The sequence below is a fragment of the Neophocaena asiaeorientalis genome, unplaced genomic scaffold, assembly GCF_003031525.2.
Source record: "Neophocaena asiaeorientalis asiaeorientalis breed wild unplaced genomic scaffold, Neophocaena_asiaeorientalis_V1.1 scaffold11, whole genome shotgun sequence".
Lineage (NCBI taxonomy): Eukaryota > Metazoa > Chordata > Mammalia > Artiodactyla > Phocoenidae > Neophocaena > Neophocaena asiaeorientalis.
This window is the reverse complement of record NW_020173124.1, coordinates 3,128,843-3,143,712: the sequence shown is the minus strand read 5'-3', so window position 1 is coordinate 3,143,712 and position 14,870 is coordinate 3,128,843. Positions and strand designations below refer to the sequence as shown.

General features: G+C 39.9%; 1 protein-coding gene across 5 annotated transcripts in view; it reads right to left on the bottom strand.

The window, feature by feature from the left end:
- Positions 1 to 14,870, bottom strand: part of ARHGAP15 (Rho GTPase activating protein 15) — a 616,446-nt gene that overhangs the window by 26,732 nt on the left and 574,844 nt on the right. Inside the window, exon 14 of one of the 5 annotated variants that reach the window (XM_024744108.1) lies at positions 2,643 to 3,167. The exons of the other annotated variants lie outside the window; for them this stretch is intronic. Within the exon in view, the coding sequence (XP_024599876.1) occupies positions 3,083 to 3,167 (85 nt within the window). The 3' untranslated portion in view covers positions 2,643 to 3,082. Of the gene's footprint in view, positions 1 to 2,642; positions 3,168 to 14,870 lie in introns of those variants that run through there. 5 annotated transcript variants of the gene reach the window in all.

Here is a 14,870-nt window from a genome sequence, read left to right as displayed (position 1 = left end):
GGAAGAACAGTCTCTTAATTTCATGCATTAGGACAGGCATATATGGGAAGCAACTTCTAATCTTCTTTTAGATTCTACCCAGTTGTTAGTGTCATTTCAATGTGTGAGATAACTTTCTATTTTTTCCTTCTAAGAAATGAATATATAACCTATTATTTAAGATTAGAGTTAGAAGTGGATTTAGGGCAGCACCAAGTACTAATCCTTCATGTTCTACCATTTTCTATTCACATTACATTTTTGCCCGGTACATAGTTGTGACTATAGAATAGGAAAACTGACCAGAAGGCAGGCTTAAGATTCTGGTTATAAAGTTCTGATCATGTCACCTATAGAAGTTTAAAAAATACAAGTTAATATGGGAAAAATTTTCAAGAATCAGTGGCATTGAAGAAGATAAGAGCACGCAGAAGACCGCTACAGTACTGCAGAGGTTCCAGTGGCTCACTTCTACTTAACCAGCTCTCTATTTCCTCTGTAAAATATACTGACCAATGCCCACAACACACTGAATGTTCGCAGCTAGTTAATGACTCTCAACTGTGCACATCTGTTCCCACTAGAGAGAAGTCCCAGGAGAGAGTCCCAAACAAGTTTATACCAGTTGTACTTATTAATGTAATTACATAATTTAATTAAATATTATGTAAACTGATGAAATATGAGAGCAAAAAGGAAGACAGTTGCTTTGGGGAACACTTCTTTTGAAGAGAAGATAAATTCTACTAAATCTAAACTGAATAAAGGGTTTTCTCTGAAGATGGGGTAGGTCTGGATGAATTCTCAAGGCTTTTTCCAAATCTATCATAATAGATATTTCTTGGTTTTAAAATTTTGTTTCCTCTTGGATTTAGTCCCAAGTTCTATTTCATACGATAACAGCTGCCAATTACCATTTCCTGAGCACTTACTATGTGCCACGCACTGTGTACAGTGGTTTGTTTGCATTATCTCATTTGATAAACACAGTAATGACTATTAATTATTGAACAATGACCTTATGTGCTTGGCCTTTTGTTGAGCAAATTATAAATATTACCCACTTAATTCTTACAATACACAGATTTTTAGATACGGAAACTAAAACACAGAAGGAATGGGAACTTTGTCTACACGTACGCAACTAATAAGTAAAAGAGCTGGGATTGAAACTCAGCTCTATGTAACTTCAAAACCTTATCTCTTGTGACTACACTATACTACTTCCACATATAGGTTCTTTAAGGAGCTGCCTTATTTATTTTTGTAGCCTCAGTGCCTAGTTCAGGTCCTATCTCACTGTAGGGACTCATTAGTGTTACATGGATGAAGGAATGCATGCATGGATGGGTATTACTTCAGTTTTGCTTGCTAGGCCTTGATGTCACTTTGCCAGAGAGCATGGAAGAAAGACAGGCAACCTTTCTTATTCATAGACAACAGTACTGCTTAATGTGACTTAGCCTCCATGTACGTCTCTCATTGACTGAAATACTATTATATTCAGATATAGGATAGTTGTGTTGGGGAAATAAGAGGTTGTAGTTACAATTTACTGTTGTGGACAAGTGGATTCTTTTTTTTTTGTCTTCTATGCATCTTTTTTCTTCCTTTTGGGGGAAACCTCTCGCCCACTCCCAGTCTCTGTGGTATGAGTGGAGTTGACCCAGTCCCTGCCTCCAGGGTTGGGCTTATGTCCCAAGTCCAACTAATGAGAACCATTCATTCCTCTGCCACAGTGAATGGATCAGGAACAAATACGGAATAAATATGGCATCGAAGCCAGGCCAAGGAGAATTGTTCCTGGGAATTTTCTATTCCTACCGCAAAAGAGAAACATACTTGCCCCTGAGGATGCTAGGCTGATACGATACAATACTGCTGCTGCCATCTTGCTGCCAGGAGGGAAGATTTTAAGCGAAAACGAAGCTAACCCAAAGATGAGCAGAGATTAGAGATGGAAAGAGGCAAAATTCCCGGCAAGATACTTTGGCACTTGGATCTAGTCATGCCCAAAGTCATATCTAATCCTGGAACTTTAAGTTAAGTAATCCAATAAATTCTCTTTTATACCTAAACAGTTTGAGTTGGCCTTTGTCACTTGCACCGAACTTTAGCATGTCTTAAGAATTTATAGAAGCCTAAGAAATGTTTTCAGAGTGCATAATTGGGATCAAATGGATTGATCCGGAAACCACGGCTTGCAAATGTTTAGAGGAGAAAAAGAAATTACACTTAAAACAAAGCAAAGAAAAAAAATTAAACACAAAGCTGAATCTAATATCTGGCTCTAATATCTTAGCTCTAGCTAGTGTTTTAACTTTGGTGCTTAGTAACACTCTTTCGTTCTTTGATTTAAAAGAAGACTAGCTAATCTGCTAAGTAAAATGGCTTCATACATAACATTGCAAGATCTGAATTTCTTGGAAGTCTTCAGAACAAGTCAGAATATTCAGGGGGAATACCCCCACCATGTTTTCAAATGAATTCTTTAATTCAAGACTTCTTCAAGCAGCATTTCCTTCCAGCTCACTTGCAAAACACACACTTGTGTATACACAACCATGCAGAAACAGAAATCCATTCAGGTACAATCTAACTTGCAATCAAGAACTACTAAAATAGGACCTTATCATCAGCACAGCACATCCCAAAATGTCTTTGTAAAATAAATCAAATTATATGAGTTAATTGATTCCAGGCAACATCAGCAAGTGCAGGTGGAGACTGAATAGCAGGATGTTTATTAATGAAGTACTATTAATCAAAATTGACAATACCAATTCCTGTCTGTTGTATCTGAAAGCTACCTTCAGTGGTTATAGATACATCTGTTGAGTTTTAAAACACAGTTTTGAAAAGGAAGAGAAAAAGGTATAGTAACACATGGGATTTTTAGCTTTGGATTTTGGACTACTGATATTTAAACACAGGAAAGATATTCCTAAATGCAATTTGACAAGCAATGCCAAAGATGCCAGTGGTAATTAATTAGCACTTAATTGAGACCACAGAACAACAGGACATAGGAATTGGTACTCAGTGCCATTTCCCCCTTAGGCTCCATCTCATGAGGGTCAGGAGTGTGGCTGCACGCTGAAGGTCAGGAAGTATATTGAGAGAACACATCGACGCTGGACATTTCATGATGGATCTCCTTCACCCTTTGCTGCTGCTCCCGGCCATCTCTGATGAGAAAACGACTGTGATTGTTTGAAGGGGAAGTCATTGTTCACGCACATCTAAACCAAGGTAAGCGCTGCCCTCACATCCTAGACTAGTTAGGCTGGACACTTCACAGAAAGATGAAGCTCATGAATCAAATGTTAACATGAATGAGGGTAGGCCAACATAAATGCAAATTAAATTTAGAGTGAACATGTATTTGAAGTTGCTGGCTTTGTTAGTTTATATTCAATTTTTGTAGAAATAAATTTAGACCAGGGTTTTTTATAGTTTGGACTTCTATGATGCATGTTAAAGACTTAAAAGACTTTTGGAAATTCAATCTAAGACATCATACATACTCCAATTCCTCTTCAAACACTGACCCTCTATCTTAATAGATAGGAGTCAACATTCTTTAACAGAGAGGAAAGAACATTCTTGCTTCATTATTCCATGGACTGAACAAATAAAAAAAAAAGGAAATTAATTCTAGTCTCTGAATAAATCTAGAGACAATTTCTGATTGAAAGCTTATGGTAGCTTGTCATATAACACATGAATTGGGAAATAGGTTTGTTAAATTTGCCACAATATTTTCTGAAAAATTAAGTTGGGTCAGGTTTTATTTTTCCATCTTATAGTTGAAATCAGTAACTGAAGGTATAGTTCATTGATGTAACTGGGAAGCGATATCTGGGTTCTTGAGTAACAAACCCTCGATCCACACAGATTATGTTACTTTTGAAGGGTCTTCACTGTCCAAAAGGAGCTTGAATAAAGCACAAATGTCATACATACATCTGGAAGGAGACTCTTCAGGAATCTGCTTTACTTGGTCACACATGCCTGCAGTTAAAACCAACCAGATACCCTTCCTTTCAACACTCCTAGGAAGGGCTTGACTCTGATTCTTTGGAGGCCCTTGAGAATTTGTAGTAGACAATGACATCCACTGACAGAGCAGACGGCAATGACAATTTGGTAAGAAATACTTACTCCTTTTCCCCAACTGAGTTCCTTTCCATGGTTCATTCACGGAACTAAGTTGGTTCCCATGAGAGTCGCCTCAACATCACTGCTCTTTAAAAACAACTGGAAAAATCTGGACAAGGGATTTCTTTCTGAGAATTGAGATACTCATGTGATATGACTGGAGTAGATCAGTGGTTCCCAGCCTCCCTTATCATTAGAAAACACAACTAAGGGTTGGATGGCAACAGAGAGAAATACCATCTGGTAGCCTCAGAATTTGCAATCAAATAAGCTTCTCTTTATTGTCTTGATATTCATTTAGCTAAAAACTTCGAGAAAACCGTAACTTTCAGTCTTAGTCAACCTTCCCCCTCTTTTTTTTTTTTTTTTTTTTTTTTTTGCGGTACGCGGACCTCTCACTGCTGTGGCCTCTCCCGTTGCGGAGCACAGACTCCGGACGCGCAGGCCCAGCGGCCATGGCTCACGGGTCCAGCCGTTCCGCGGCATGTGGGATCTTCCCGGACCGGGGCACGAACCCAAGTCCCCCGCATCGGCAGGCAGACTCTCAACCACTGCGCCACCAGGGAAGCCCTGTGTTTTAAAATATCAGTTTGCAAACGTTATGGTATTTGAGGATAAAATCATTTTCAGACTCAGAGATCTTTGTACTGTTTAGTGGGATTAAAAAAAAAAAAATCTATGAAAATCCCATATCTCTTCCGTTGGCCTTTAAACTTTTCTGATTTTAATACGGATAAGCTGCATCTTTAAATACCTTCTAGAACGCCACACATTTCAAATCTTCCCTAAAACACAACGTCACAATTATAGTCCTATGATTCAATGAAGTAATACGTGAGGCCTGAGCCACCCACTTCTATGCAGTGAACATTTCTGAACTTGCTCTGTCCATTGGAGCACCAATTTAATTTTGTTAATTAATTTCATTTTCATTATGTATTAAACTGATGTATACTTCCACCTTATAAATGTATTTTACTGTATAAAAATACATTACATATAAAAGGTTAAAATACGTTTAAAATGAGTGAGAGGGGCTTCCCTGGTGGCGCAGTGGTTGAGAGTCCGCCCGTCGATGCAGGGGACACGGGTTCGTGCCCAGGTCCGGGAAGATCCCACATGCCGCGGAGTGGCTGGGCCCGTGAGCCATGGCCGCTGAGCCTGCGCATCTGGAGCCTGTGCTCCGCAACGGAAGAGGCCACAACAGTGAGAGGCCCGCGTACCACAAAAATAATAATAATAATAATAATAAAAATAAATAAATAAAATAAAATGAGTGAGAAAATAAGGGCAAAGGGAAAATAAGGGGTTAGTAGAATATTTAAGGTGCATACTGTAAAGTTACAAATGCTTGCCAAGTTTGACTCGAGGCTTGTCACTCCCTGTGAGTCCTATCACTTCCAGGTAGTCTGCCAGTGATCAACTTAACTGTTAACTTCTGAGAACATTTCTGCTTTTCTTGTGCTGTCTATGTGACCATGTCTGTTCAGAGGCACCAAAGATTCTGAATTTCTTCTTTTTTTTTTTCAAGTCAGATTGGAGCAGGGAACAGTTCCCACATTAGCTTGTCCATTCATACAAATATTTAGTGACTTTTATGTGCGGGTTACTCTGAGAAGGGAAGCAGTTTTGCATAGAAGTTAGCTTTGGATTCAGAAAAACTTGCATTCAAATACTGACCCCACTACTTTTTAGTTGGGTGGTCTAAGAAAAACACGTGGTTCCTCTGGACGCTAGATTTTTGGCTACATAAATGGACAGTTATACCTCCTTTACATGGTTGCTGAACTGAGAGGATGTATTTCTAAATATTCAGGAGAGTATGGGACACCTGGTTGATGCTCAGTAAACTATGTCTCTTCATGCTAGGTATTCTCAAGAACCAGAAAAGAATAAGAATAACTTCTGCTCTACACTCACTATGCTGTATGTATGTGTCAAGCTCCCCTTCACAGCTATGCCTAAGAAGGGCTATGACCTGAGTAGGGAAAGATCTCCTCAGATGGGGTCAGATCTGTGATCAAGCAAATCTGAATATAGCTGGACACTGAGCCAGATGCTTCAGAGAAGTGGTAGCATCTGGGATGAGCAGAGAGCAAAGAGAGGAGTCTGGGAAGGAGCAGAAGAATGCGGGCCAAGCCTTGCAGAGGGGGATGCGGGAGGTATGGGTGGAGCTGACGAGAAAATTCATTCATCTGAAGAACTGACACATTCGTTCACGGAAGTAATGGTTAGAATTCCAGGTAGAGCTAAGACAGTGAGAAAGTACTGACAATTTTATAGAAGAGGGACCTCTGTGATGAAATTACCTTCATCAGAAATTGAAAATCTAAGAACTTTAACTTTAAGAACCATCTAGAATAATTAGCCAGTTGGAGGTCAAGTGCCTTCGACATAGCTTATTTCCATTTTCCTTTTACCACTAAAGTCAGCCTGGGTTATAGGACCTGCAAACCGGCTAGATGACCTGGGAAAGCACAGGTTTGCTCATCTTTGCAATGAGAGCCTTGGCCAGCTTCCCTTCTGGCACTGACACCTCAAAAACCTATAAGCCATTTCACTCTTGAAAATGAGAATAAAGGTCAGATGCTTGCTATTGCTGCTGTACCTCGACTTGCCTTTTGGACGCCTCTGTTTAAACTTCCAGATGTCTGCAAGAAATCCTCTGCATGCTGAGTCATTTAAATTTTTGAAAAGGTCTTCTTCTTCCTCTTTTTTTTTTTTTTCAAGGAGTGGCCTAGGTGTTGACTGGACTGAAATTCCACAGAACTAAAGACAAAATCAACTTCTTTCCCCACCCCCCAAAACAAAAACCTTCCATATGTGTCTCTCTGTGAAGCCACTTTACTACTTCTTGATTTTAAACTCAACAGTTACATTTTTAAAGAGACATCACACTTTGGAATATAAACGTGTGAAATCTAAATACAAAATATAATAAAGCAGCTTGAGCCAAGCCACAATTTGAACTTTGTTGTTGTTTTAATTTAGGGTCGTCAAGCACTTTTGAACTTGTTTCTAGCTGTGCTACCATTCTTTGGTGGGTTTCGAGATGAGGCCAGCCACCTTCCAGGGACTTAATTCGCTCACTTTTGGAAGATGCCCCATATTTTCCTCTGCTTTGCAGCATCTTTCCTCTGAGAGGCTGGGGATACTTAAGCCTCAAAATAGCCCAATACAGAAGGGTATATAGTCTTTCTGCATTGCTGATCTGAGATGGTGAAAGACAAATATTGCATACCTTTCTCTAAGCACAGGAAATGCCCTTTTGTGATTCACTCCCCATGTAGACTGAGAAAGACATATGATTACAGTGTGTGTTTAGGCCCTTTCTAAGCTCTCTGCCTGGGGATAATGCAGGACTGCTGAGGGTGGTGGCTGCCACCAAGCACAGAGGACCCAAGAAACATTCTCCTCACTTTGGCTACATTGTGGCAGCCCTTATTGTCTGAATTCCTACCTTAGTGTATCCCCAATTGTGTTACTAATGACATTCTTATGGTACAACGATCTCCTTAAAGAAGTTCTCTATACCTGGGGGTGTTTATCTTCTTGGAAAGCCTTTCATTAGAATAGATAGTAATCTGACGTTCCTCTACCTCCCTGACTCTTGCCTCTTCGGATATTTTAAATCCAATTACTGACCTCTATTTTTACCTTCAGGCTTCCTCAGAGGCCCCACCCCACATTCTAGAACACTTCATAGTTTATGACTTCTCCCTCTCATTATAACAAAAATTCCTGAACTCATACTTATTTCAGAAAACCTTTGCTGGCTAAATTCAAGACCAGTCAAGATAACTTTCAACATATACTTTCTACAAATGCATTTGGTCACTCCGATTTAAAGCAATCTAAATCCTTATTTCATTAGATGTTTTACTCTGCGTCTGGACTATCTCTTCTTTGCTGTGATCTGTCTTAGCTTATAACTTTATTGATGAAACAGGATGTGCCAAACACACTTTTAGACTGCTTTGCAGAGTGCTATGAAAATGTGTTGTTCATTTATCTCACAAACATTTACTGAGCACCTACTATGTGCCAGCCACTGGACCAGGTTCTAGCATTACAGGAATGGACAGCATATATTCACCATCTTGGAAGGCACGTAAAGCAGAAGAGTTGTTTCAGTAGGAGAAGGCAGACTATGCAATAACAATAAAAAGTCAGAAAACAAAAATGAGGTGGATCAGGCAACAGCCCTGTTGGAAAATGTGGGTGGCCAGTGAAAGTTTCTCCAGGGCCTTTTAACTTGATGAAAGACTGTATTAAATTGAATGTCAAGCAGATTTGACCTAGGAAATAATGACCAGGGAACAATATGCAGAGCATGATTGATTTCTATTTCCTGCATCACTTAATAACCCTTTAAAAGTGTTATTGTAGTTGTCCTTGATTAGGGCAATTCATTTCCATTTTCTGAATTTTAGGTCCAAAACTATGTGTTTGCTTTCTTGCTTTTTTCTTGGTGTGGTTCTTAGTTTATTAGAGCAATGCTATGGAACAGCTCGTTTCTAAATTTCTTCAGCTATATAAGTGGCAGGGTAACAGATAAGTTTCCTTTCTCTCTCTCTCTTTTTTCCTAGATATGCACACACATACAAACACCCACCTTCAGATTTTTTACTGGCACATCAAGGGGGAAACTTGAGCGTCAGTTTAAGGCTGTGTAACTGAGACCATAGCTCTGTGGCTTTGACTGCACTTCCCAGTGCCGAGTAGACTGCTGGGATTCCACAAATAAATAATAAAAATAATAATGATTTTTAAAGCATTTGGAAATGCTGAGTTGAAAGGTGTGGTGTAAGTGCAATGTTTTATTGTGAAAGTGATGTCTCTTGCATTATCTTTTCCTAATGGAGGGTGGAAGTAATGGAGGCGGAGGCACTTACGCCTCCAGACCAGGGGTCCCTGAAGGCGGGGTGGAGCTCAGGCAGGCACTGTGGTAACACTTACTGCACTCGGTAACTGCTTCCTTCCAGTCTAGCAAGAAGGTATAAGAAGAGTCACGCTGCTGCTCGCCCTCCTAAACCTTAGAAAGTCATCCTTGTTTCTTACTGATGGAAGAAGTGAAGGAGAATCATCCTGGAAAAATACCACCGATTTAATTTATTTATTATTATTATTTTTAATATATTTATATTTATTTTGGGCTGTGTTGGGTCTTCGTTGCTGTGTGCGGGTTTTCTCTAGTTGTGGCGAGCGGGGGCTACTCTTCGTTGCGGTACGCGGGCTTCTCATTGCGGTGGCTTCTCTTGTTGCAGAGCACAGGCCCTAGGCGCGCGGGCTTCAGTAGTTGTGGCACGAGGGCTACAGTAGTTGTGACTCGCAGGCTTAGTTGCTCCACGGCATGTGGGATCTTCCTGGACCAGGGCTCGAACCCGTGTCTCCTACATTGGCAGGCGGATTCTTAACACTGTGCCACCAGGGAAGCCCATACCATAAATTTTAAAATATTAACTTTAGTTTTAGTTTTGGCCTCAAATAAATACACATTTGGCAAGGGGCATGTCAGCAGCATGGATATTGTCTTGGACTACGTTATGGGCTGAATTATGTCCCCTCCCCTCTGCCCCACCCATACACCCCAATTCATATGTGGAAGCCCTAACTCCCAGTACCTAATAATGTGACTGAATTTGGAGATAGGGTTTTTGGTAATTAAGTTGAAATGAGACTGTTGGGATGGGCCTTCATCCAATATGACTGATGTCTTTATAAGTAGAAGAAACTGGGACAGAGAGACGCCAGGGATGCATACACACAGAGGAAAGACCATGTAAGGGCACAATCAGAAGACAGCCATCTGCAATCCAAGGAGAGAGGCCTCAGAAGAAGGCAAACCTGCTGACACCTTGACCTCAGACTTCCAGCATCCAGAATTGTGAGAAAGGAAATTTCTGTTGTTTAAGCAGCCTAGTCTGTGGTATTTTGTTAGGGCAGCCCTAGCAAACTAAGATAGTCTGGGATTATCTACATTTAAGATTCACACTGAACCAGACAGATATAGAAAAAGATAAATATTTCCCATACAGTATAGTCTGAGTGCTTTCTCAACTAAGTCCATAACTTTAATTATAAAATGAACATAACCTGTATTAAATTATGAATATGTTAACATATTGAAGGGGGACAAGAAAAATAAACACCAGATTTAGGCTCTATAGGCACTCGAAGGTAGAGTAAAAAAATCTGGTTTCCTTGACCACATTGTCATAATATGCATATATAACAGTTTATTGAATCCAGGCTGTGTAGACAACCAGAAGAACTCTGGCTCCATACTGTCACAATGCATGCCCACAACAAAGACTCTGGGGGAACAGCCCCTTTCATTCGATCCCTCTAAGTATTACCAACATGAGAGCTGAAAACCTTACCTCTGTCTGAAGTATATCTATATATCCATGCATAAGTTATTAACTGGGCTCCCTGGGTTCTGCTGCCGTAACTATCAATATATTCAAATCTCATTCTAGCTACTGCAAAAAAACGGTATGTCAGATCAATGTATTAGTATCTTCTTAGACAAAAGAATCTGGAATTTTTTTTTAAGTTTCTTTCTTATTCCTTGGACTCCAGTTGAAACATAGGTGATACACAGCCTAATAAGGGAACGTGCTCACCAGGTGCCAGAGTGCAGGGCTGACTGCATCTATGAAACACTGTTGATTGTGTTTGATATACAGCACTCTTTCGTGAGTATTATGTGCTAAGTACTGTTCTTAGCATCCAATGGCAGAACATTTTAAAAAAGTCTTTTAAACTTTCTTAGACATTTTACAGGATGGAAATGACACGGACTGTATCTGAATGCCCTTTAATTGCATATAATGTGACCTTTAATCTATCAGTATTCTCAATTTTATGGGCTGTGTCTTCTGGACACAAACACAGCCTCAGAGGAGTTGAGAAGCAAACCTTTACTGAGAACCAGCAAGCCAAGCGGAAAACTAGAGAAGTTAAGCCAGTGATGAGAGGGGGTCATCCTTGAGATTTATCCTTTTAGATTGCTGCTCTGCATTTCTGGACCCCCCAGTTAAGAGATATATGTAATGACCAGCCCCTACACCATACAGCTTTGCCTTTCTGCTATTGGCTGCACTTAAGGCCTTTTATCAATGACAACAAACAAAGTAGGTGGTCTTCTACCTCTTTCTAGCTGTAGAAAAAAAAAGTGACATAATTTTTCACAGCCTGAAATAATTGTGGAAGTATAGATACTGGTTAGCATCACTATGAATTATTAGTGGAAAAGTGGGTCTCAGAAGTACGTTACATGTGAAATATTTTTCGTCACTTGAACATGTGCCGTCCAGAGCTGGCCCTGTTCTAGCCGTCACAGGGAACAAACATTTCACATTCACAGATGCTCCCAATTTGGTGCGGTTTGGAGTGTAATTTAGATCAAACGTCTCCATGTAAATGAGTCAGGGTTTCTTAATTAGGTGCCTCTAAAGCAAAACCTTGGACCACATCAGTAGGTGTGGGTGTGGTGCCCACAATACTGGAATCTTTCCTATAGACCAGGCTCCTAGTATCATTCAAATAGAGCTTTTTTTTTTTTTTTGGTTGTTTTTCTCAGGCAGTAATAAATCTGCAGATGGCATAGACAGAAAGACGCTACTTCAGAAGAGCTGTCTAAAAACACTGCCTCTTTGGCAAATGCCTTAAAGTAGGTCATTCTGCTGTGATTTAGCTTTTTTCTTTAGATTTGATTGCCAGCTTTTTGTTCCCATTACAAGTAGGGTGCATTCCAGTCCACAGACTTGTTCTTAATTTTTCCAACTGGTATTTGTTTACTAGGATTTGCAGATCTTCCTACGAAAATGGCCAATATCCTGTCACAGCGCTAATCATGCACTTGACCGCAAAGTGAAATGGATCCTGGTGATAATCTGGTGATGCTGAAATATTAAATGCCTTAAACACCCAGTCTTCCCACAGCAAAACTGCATTGATTTATATGGGTCGGTTTGTTGAAATAATTGTCCCATCTTTTATACATGTGAAAAGAAGAGGTGACAGGATGTAAATGGAAAACTTTTACAAGCCATATAGCTGTTTGTATAGATATTCAGGTTATCTGCTTTTATACTTGTCATTGTTTGTGTTTTTTATAGGGGGAATATCATTGGGTCCCATTTCCCCATCAAGGCTTCGGGATTTACATGCAGAAACCCCTGCAGCATTAATGAGTTACCTGCATAAATCCCCTGGCAATCGATGGGCACATAGACCTGTTTTGTTATATTAATTATTCCTCACAGAACCTTGACACTGACATTAAACGAGGCCTTAAAAAATCTTGATGAAGGTCTTAAGGTATCTTTTACTGTTCAAATATTAGCATTGCAAAAACTATGTCTAAGGCATTATTCATTTTGTGGTATCACAGGGAAGGAGGGATTGAAATAAGGAGATTGAGCAAAGGGCCCAGGGGGTGAACTTTCTGGTCTTAACTCTCTACTGCTTGGAGGCCAGTTTTCTTAGGACCAAGTTATAATCCTCAAATTGTGATAATGATTAAAATAAATATTACGATCATAGTGAATACAGGAACTGAGTATGCTGTTTTCTCCAGATTGGTGTTGAATATGGTGTCTTCTCCACAGGCCAAGTTTTGTCTTGGCAAATCGTTGGTGTTTTCAGGTGAATTCCAAAATGTCAGTTAAGAAGACACAAAAAAGAGGGCTCTAGAGAGGAGATGTAAATTATTGGCTAGGTATGTTGCAAGATGGCTTGCTAAGTATGTACTTAACAAACAGACTAGGAAAATGGTTTGACGTGCCACTTTCCTTCATTCCCAGTAAAGTTCCTTTACTTAGAAGGCCTGGGGAGTGTAAGGCTCTGATTAAGCAAATGCTCTGGTAAAAAACACTTACATTATATTGTCATATGTGGATTAGCAGGACTCAAACAACACAATTAGTATTAAAATTACAATGGACACTGCATTATCGTCCTTCGATAATTCACACGGAACTTCTGAATCGTGAAGGAACTTCAGTTGTCTCTGTGCTGGAGTGTGGTTACTAGATAAGTGGATCTAGATTATTTGTCTGGATCCTTTTTGAGTGGAAGGTATTTATAATAAGTTATACTAGTTGACGATGCTCTTCAGGTTTTTATCATGCTGATGATTCCGAATGATCTGTTTACTTTCTACGGTGTTTCCCTTTGCTGGTTAGTGAATTTACTGTGCTGGTCCCCAGTGTGGTGTTTAGCTCTATCCTGCCTCTTCAGGCTCTGAACTCTCTCGGTGAATGTATCCACTCTCATGGTTTGGAATATTTACTCTAAAAAAACCTGATTCCCAAATCTACATTTCCTCCTTTAATATCATACCTTTACTTACCCACTTGCTAAAATGACTTGCTAAGTCCCCCCTGTTGCTCTACCCTGTGCTGGTTACATGGGGCACTAAAGGAAGAAATGATTTCTGCCCTCAAGGAGTTAAAATGAACAACTACCTATATGGAAGGATTAACTAAGATTTTTTAACAGGCTGAGTAGAGCTGTCTACAGTTGCAATAGGAGCTTTGGGGGGCTTCATCTCTTTGGTGCTTTACCGTATATAACAGGAATTTTATTCACCTGTAACTCTGGATTAAGTCCTTTGAGGTATCAGTATCGTAATCTCCTCTAACACAGAAGAGGAAACTGAGGAAGCTGTGTTATCCAAGGCGACAGGGGTAAGGAGTCAGTGACTCAGGATCCAAACTCAGGTTTTCTGATTCTGAATCCAGTGTTATGTCCACTCTCACTTGGATTCAGCACAAGATCAAGTGTCTGGACTGGACTCTGCTTGAATTTCCAATTGTGTCAACCTCTAATAACAGTGTGTAGTCTTGGCTTTTACTTTCTTTATCTCCTTCGATTCGGGGTATGCACAAACACACACTACAAAGTAGATAAAGTTAAACATTATTCCCATGCTAAAGACAATAAAGCAGCAGCTGAGAAGTGAAGCAACAGGCCTCAAGTTATTTGGGAAACTTATACCCAAGCAGGGGGCTGGAATCCAGTTCTTTAGATTCCTTCAACCTATCAGAGGCAAATGCACAAAGAACTTTCCACCCACAAATAACTCTTTCTAATTAGATTGGTAACTGGATAAGTTAGTTTTCCAGCTGGTTTTCTTGTTCTCCTAGAATGTATTCTCAACACAGCGATTCTTTTAAAACTGAAATCAGTTCATGTCAGTCCTGCTCCAAAATCTACAACTGGCTCCCCCTTTCTTTTAACTAAGAGCGAAGACCAGGTCCTTATTTTTTTATTTTTAACATCTTTATTGGAGTATAATTGCTTTACAATGTTTTGTTAGTTTCTGCTCTATAACAAAGTGAATCAGCTGTATGTATATGTATGTCCCCATATCTCCTCCCTCTTGCGTCTCCCTCCCTCCCACCCTCCCTATCCCACCCCTCTAGGTGGTCACAAAGCACCAAGCTGATCTCCCTGTGTCATGCGGCTTCTTCCCACTAGCTATCTATTTTACATTTGGTAGTGTATATATGTCCATGCCACTCTCTCACTTCGTTCCAGCTTACCCTTCCCTCTCTCCATGTCCTTAAGTCCATTCTGTATGTCTGGGTCTTTATTCCTGTCCTGCCCCTAGGTTCTTCAGAACCATTTTTTTTTTTAACATTCCATATATATGTGTTAGCATGTGGTATTTGTTTTTCTCTTTCTGACTTACTTCACTCTGTATGTCAGACTCTAGG